At 46.2% G+C, this 6,000-nt stretch overlaps 2 protein-coding genes across 2 annotated transcripts in view; one reads left to right on the top strand and one right to left on the bottom strand.

Annotated features, from left to right (window-relative positions):
• Positions 1-909: 909 nt before the first annotated feature.
• LOC310877663 (solute carrier family 12 member 7-like) lies at positions 910-4,128 on the bottom strand (the record flags this gene model as incomplete). Its single annotated transcript, XM_083791614.1, has 1 exon — positions 910-4,128. The coding sequence occupies one exon, from the start codon at positions 4,126-4,128 to the stop codon at positions 910-912; it is 3,219 nt and encodes a 1,072-aa protein (XP_083647740.1).
• A 1,296-nt stretch (positions 4,129-5,424) lies between these two features.
• Positions 5,425-6,000, top strand: part of dnajc17 (DnaJ (Hsp40) homolog, subfamily C, member 17) — a 53,225-nt gene continuing 52,649 nt past the window's right edge. The window contains exon 1 of the mRNA XM_083792200.1: positions 5,425-5,609. Coding sequence (XP_083648326.1) covers positions 5,529-5,609 — 81 coding nt within the window. The 5' untranslated portion in view covers positions 5,425-5,528. The remainder of the gene's footprint in view (positions 5,610-6,000) is intronic.

Raw genomic sequence — 6,000 nt, 5'->3', positions numbered from 1 at the left:
TTTGCTCTGCCTTGTATGGAGCACAATAGTTTGTCCACACGTATGCATATCGTACTGTTTGGGTGTAACTGTGTAAAAAAGTACTGTAACTGTGTAAAAAAGTGACAATTTGAATTACACACAGAAAAAAAGGAAAAAAGTCCTGCAAACTCTATTGGTAGCTCTTCCAACAGTTAGCTTCTCCAATTGCACCATTTGTCCAGATAATAAAATAAAGTACAAAACGTATCCATAGTACCCTTTTTTACGGCACATAGATAACTGATGCTAGGTCACTGGCCACATGAAATCCGCCATGTGGATCTAGGAATCCAGATGACCAGATGTTTTCTTTTCCCAGTTCAATTGGTATGGCACGACAACACCTCAGTATCCCCTAATTTCTCTTCATGCACTCATTTAAAAAAACCACAGACATGCGCTCGTAGTTTCAGAGTTACGGATTTTAGATCCCACTTCGAGTGGGCCTCTATGGGGGCAGTGTGCAAAGATCCCATTGCTGGGACTGACGTAGGCGTTGCATAGCAACCGGGGCATGACTACAGGCTGGTGTGCAGGGCAGTCGCTTCATATTGATATAAAGCGCTCATTTACGGGATTCCCAGTAATCGGCAGACAATGGTAATACTTTGATTTATGGGATTTCCAGAAAAACTGCAGTAAAATAATTGAGCTGATCTGTTGCACCTACAATCAAGTACATGACATCATAGGTGGGGGGTGCAGTTTGGTAGACATACACACAAAGCCCACAAAGCCACATGTTGGAGCTGTTAGCGCCGCACAAAAACGGACTCTATGTCTTTAGTGCAGATCTACTTGCTTTGGAGTCCTATAGATTCCCGATGTCACAGGCTGGTTACATGAAGTCCAAGATCCACATCATCTCCTAATCTCCTGGTTATTTTCCTAAGAGTAGATGGTAATGACCTCACGACTACAACCCCGGACCAAAAGGGCCCTGTTGAGGCCCTCTAGAAGAACCTCCAGGAACTCCATGTAGTTTGCGTCACCTTCTTTGTCCTTAGGTGGACCAGGCATATTGAGCAGGACAAGATGAGCTCCCTGGGACTTATTTACAACCACCTGGTTCAGCTTCACAGCTGTGTGCATCCGGCGGACATTTTTCTGGTTTGGTTTGTGGTTGAATAAGTCACCTATAGGCACGCTGGCATTAGACTCACGGTGGCGAGGGCGTTCGCTCCAGGTCATGTGGACCGGCTCAGGCGTAGTCTTGGCCTTGTCGTGGCGTGAAGACTGAGTTGCTATGCTCCTGTCATGGATCCACTGAGCCTCTCTACCCCGTTCCGCCCTGGACAGCTGCATCTTCTTGAGCATTTGAGACCGTTGCTCCATCTCAAGTGTCTTCTCATAGGTGAAGGCCGAGATGTCATTGTCGTGCATCTCCATCACCTCCACCTCTGCCTCCAGTCGGAGGTTGTAGAGGAACATCTGGAGGTCCTTCTTCATTTGCTCGGAGTTGTCCTCCATCTGGGCAACGGTGAAGACACGCATTTTGCATTTCCTCCACACCTTGTGCTGTCGGAGTAGGAAGGGCAGCAGCATCAGCATCCCTCCATCATGAACCACCCACCACACATCAATGGTACCCTCCCCGAGACGATCTTGGTTGGTAGGGAAATTATCGACATTCTTGGCCACAAGCAGGGCCTGATGAGCCGCTGTGGTCTCACGTATGGTTTCTATGAAGTTCTTCCAGGACTGCGGGTGGTTGGTATGCTTCCAGGTGGCAGGCCAGGCCATCAGCACTGTGTTGTGCTTCATCCCTCCCAGCCCGGCTGACTGGATGAGGAGGGAGAAGCCATCGCGCAGGTTGGAGGACACCACAACGTGACAGAAACCCTTGGTATGTTCCGCTTTTATGCATGTTTTGACATTCTGCTCAGCCTTCTTGGCCTCTGTTTCCTTCTTGAGATAACTTCCTTTCAGAACACTCCCCACTATAGTCAGACCTTTCCCTGCTTTCAACTGAGAGGTAAAGGACAGCAGGCGAGGGTGTTTTACAGACAATTCCGAGTCCAAGTTAAGTAGCACCAACAACTGAGGCCGCCAGTTTTTGATATGTGGTGGTGACTCCTCAAGGCAAATAAGAGCATAGTGTGCAGCATTAAGGGACAAACTTCTGATCCCATCTCCCCACTCCTTCTCTGCCCCTCTGTATTCTATGTACTTGTAGATGAAGCCAGCGACGACCATGGCTATGATAGCGTAGGACCATGAGGACATGAACATGATTGCAAGACACAAACTCATACCAAGGAAGGACAAGGCCCAGTGGTAGTATTTGAAGCGTGGTCTCCAGTTGGGTGTGCGGAGCAGGGTCTGAAGAGCACAGGCCAGGTTGACAAACAAGTAACATATTAGGGTGAACATGGCGAGGATGGGAGCGACAGCATCCACGGAGGCGATGAGAATGCCAATCTCACAGATTCCTGCAGTCAACAGCAGTGCCCAGGTGGGCTCCCCATTAGCTTTACCATGGCTGAACACCTGTAGGAATGGTATTATGCCATCTCGTGCAATGGCCTGCAGCAGACGTGGAGCTCCGATCAAATTCTGAAGCGCTGCTCCACAGCTAGCGAAAAAGGAGCCAATCACAATCACCCACGGAGAGGGCCAGGAGAGTGTAGCAATCACAAGGTTCTTTTTCACCGAGTCACCAAACTTATCTCGGAGCACGACACCCTCAATGCAGGAACTAAACAGCACAACACAGAGGAGATAGATGCAGGAGGTGGTGCCGACAGCCAAGAGGGTTCCGGTGGGGATGGACTTCTGGGCATCTTTCAGATCTCCTGATCGGTTGGAACCAGCCGTGATACCTGTAACAGAGGGGAAGTAGATACCGACCAGCAGGGTGAAGTAGGTGGTGATGTCGCTCAACACGTATGGCTTGTAGATGTCCTTGGAGTTATTATTTACTGGGTTAGATGGCACGAGCCTTCTCTCTATGAGCATGTGCAGTGGACCATAGTTGGGCCACATGTTACCTGAGATGGCCCCACTGGTCAGCCCAGGGATCCCCTGCAGCGTGGTCACTTCGTTGTCACGGAAGTACTCATCACAGGCGGCGTTGAGCTCCGGCCCTGAGCAGAACAGATTCCACAGCTCTGTGGTGACTGTCACATTGTTGATGATCGCTGTCTTCAGACACTTGTCGAAGTTATGGTTCTGCAAAGTGCGATTACCCAACAGGCAAACGGGGAAGTCAGGAGGCTGAAATGCGGACTTGATGGCACCGGCGAAAATAGACAAAATTGATAACATGACACAGGCAAGAAAGACCAATGCAAGTTTGTTTACGTACCTCACGCCAATAAATGTAACCAGGGCCATGAGTGTCAAAGAACAGGTGCCATAAATGCGCATGTTATTCAGCAAGGCATCGAAGATGGCCGCCTTAGGAATTATGTAGGTCAGCAAAACCTCTATAGAACCCAATATGGACAAAGAGCCACCAAATGTTGTGGCCAGGTAGAAACATAGGCCCACAGCCCCTCCAAACTCTGGACCCAGAGATCTGGAGATCATATAATAGGAGCCTCCAGCGGGTACCACGCCATTAGTAGCAATTGCACTCATGGATATGGTCGTCAAGAAGGTACAAAGGCAGCACATGCACACTATGGCCAGGGAATGAATGATGCCTGCCGTGCCTATAATCCAGGGGAGACGCAGGAAGAGCATGACCCCCAGGATGTTCTGGAGGCAGGGCAGGTAGACACCCATGAAGGTCCCCATTTGAGGGCTCTTGACAATATTCTTTTTGTGTCCTTTGTCTTCATCTGTCTCCTTATGTTCCTCCGCCCCCTCACTCACATTCACCAGTTTATATAGGAGAGATGAAACCATAGGGTTGCTGTCCATTTCCTCTTCGAAGAGAGCCATATTCTTGCCGTCGTAGTTGCTGTTGTTTCCCATCTCAATGTCAGTGTTGTTGATAACGGGGTTGCATTCACCGATCGGCACGACCACAGTCTCTCTAATATTACCATCATCGTCCTGGGACTTCATCGCACTACTGTCAGTGTTGTTAACGGGGTTGCATTCATCGATCAGCACGACCACAGTCTCGTTCATATTCCCATCATCGTCCTGGGACTTCATCGCACTACATAGGGCGAAAGCAGGGACTACAGCTCAACACGGGGGCCAAAACCCTATAGAGTGATGGTAAAGAAACATTATGCCTTCACATTTTATATAGGCTGCACTGAGGTTTGTTCTGATGTCACACAACACAAACCATTGCCATGATTGATCTAATTTTGGCATTGTATACTTTTATGTTATAGATGTTCTCATTTGCATACACTTTCCTCTTACGAAATGACAGTGAGTCTGAAGATCATGGCCCGAAATGTTACTCTGCTTAAATCAAAAAACTATCCATGGGACCATACAGTGTGTGGTTCTACTTTGTTGCATTTGAGCCCCCCAAAAATATGCCAAAATGACATGCCCTGAGCTCACAGTACCTTGACGCCTCACCCACACACTACCACGTGAGGGCTGAGAGCATGCAATGAATAAATTCCAATACGTTATTTTGCCTCACAGCTAGAAGGTCCTGGGTTCGATACCTGTGTGAAGTGAGGGGTGCTCTGATCATCGTACATCATCATGGATCATCTCATACTGGCCAATCAAAATGCCTGTTGCCTGTTGCCACAAATTGACGTCATATTTGGACGGACATTTGACCTAATTTCTCCTTTCATTGTCGATGGCAAATATGAGACGTGTAGGGACAAGATGATGTACATTTTCCCTTTCATTTAATTTAATTAATTCAATTTATTATTATTATTATTATTATTTATTTATTTATTTATTTATTTATTTATTTATTTATTTATTTATTTATTTATTTATTTATTTAATATTGGTGTTGCAGACATTTTGTGGGGACAAAAGCTGTATATAGGAGGGGCTCAAAAACTAGTAAAAAATACATTATTTTATGAATTAAAGCTTTTATATTTATTTCACTGATCGTTTATATATAAATCATATTAAATTCTGTCGACTTTGACAACTTAAATAATTATTTTATTTGATAGCTTTCCTGCCTTGGCATTTGGCCTTTGTGCCCTCAAAGAATGTACACCTATTAAAAGGCCATATAGGCTACTAAAACGTTCAGTTTAATAAACAACACTCTTTAGTGTTTACTATCTGTGTAAGATAAGGTAATTTGGTGTGAAACACACACATATTTTAACGTAAACGATCCTAAATCCTAACTGCTACATCATGTCAGGCCAATGAGGTGTACTACGTATATATTATATTATGTAATATGTCCATAAACCATAAATGCAACGAGACGACTACATCTCCCAACATACACTGCGTGAGGAAACCAATAAACAATATCCGGTTCAAAGGACAAGACGTCAAACTCATGCACCCTGCTACAACAAACATTAAGTGGAAACGTAAACACTGCGTTGTATCCTATTCCTATTGTGTTTTCTGTTTATTTGGGGGGCATTGCAGAGAAAATGTCTAAAAAAACAAAGGAGCTCCTCCAGACGGACCTGTATGGTTTACTTGATATCGCAAGCACTGCTACGTCGAAAGAGGTGGGTTAATAATAGAAAACGTTTTCTTTTACACGTGACTTTCTAATTGTCTCCACCAGGCCGAAGGCATGTGGGGAGAGTATGTTTTGCACTCCGTCCGTCCGTCCGTCCGTCCGTGTGTCCGTGAACAGCTAATCTCGGCCACCGTTAACCCGGTCGATGCCATATTTTGCACACACACTCCCTGGATGCCAACCATGAACCTCTGCCCCAAACTTTCCAGAACGGCCTGTTATAGCGCCACCAGGAGGCCGCTTTGTGCAAAACAAGTTTTTCGATGCCATATTTTGCACACACACTCCCTGGATGCCAACGATGAACCTCTGCCCCAAACTTTCCAGAACGGCCTGTTATAGCGCCACCAGGAGGCCGCTTTGTGCAAAACAAGTTT

This window comes from Protomyctophum parallelum, assembly GCF_964188405.1.
Source record: "Protomyctophum parallelum genome assembly, chromosome: 20".
Classification (NCBI taxonomy): domain Eukaryota; kingdom Metazoa; phylum Chordata; class Actinopteri; order Myctophiformes; family Myctophidae; genus Protomyctophum; species Protomyctophum parallelum.
The sequence above is the reverse complement of the archived record's forward strand: the minus strand, read 5'-3'. Positions and strand labels throughout refer to the sequence as shown.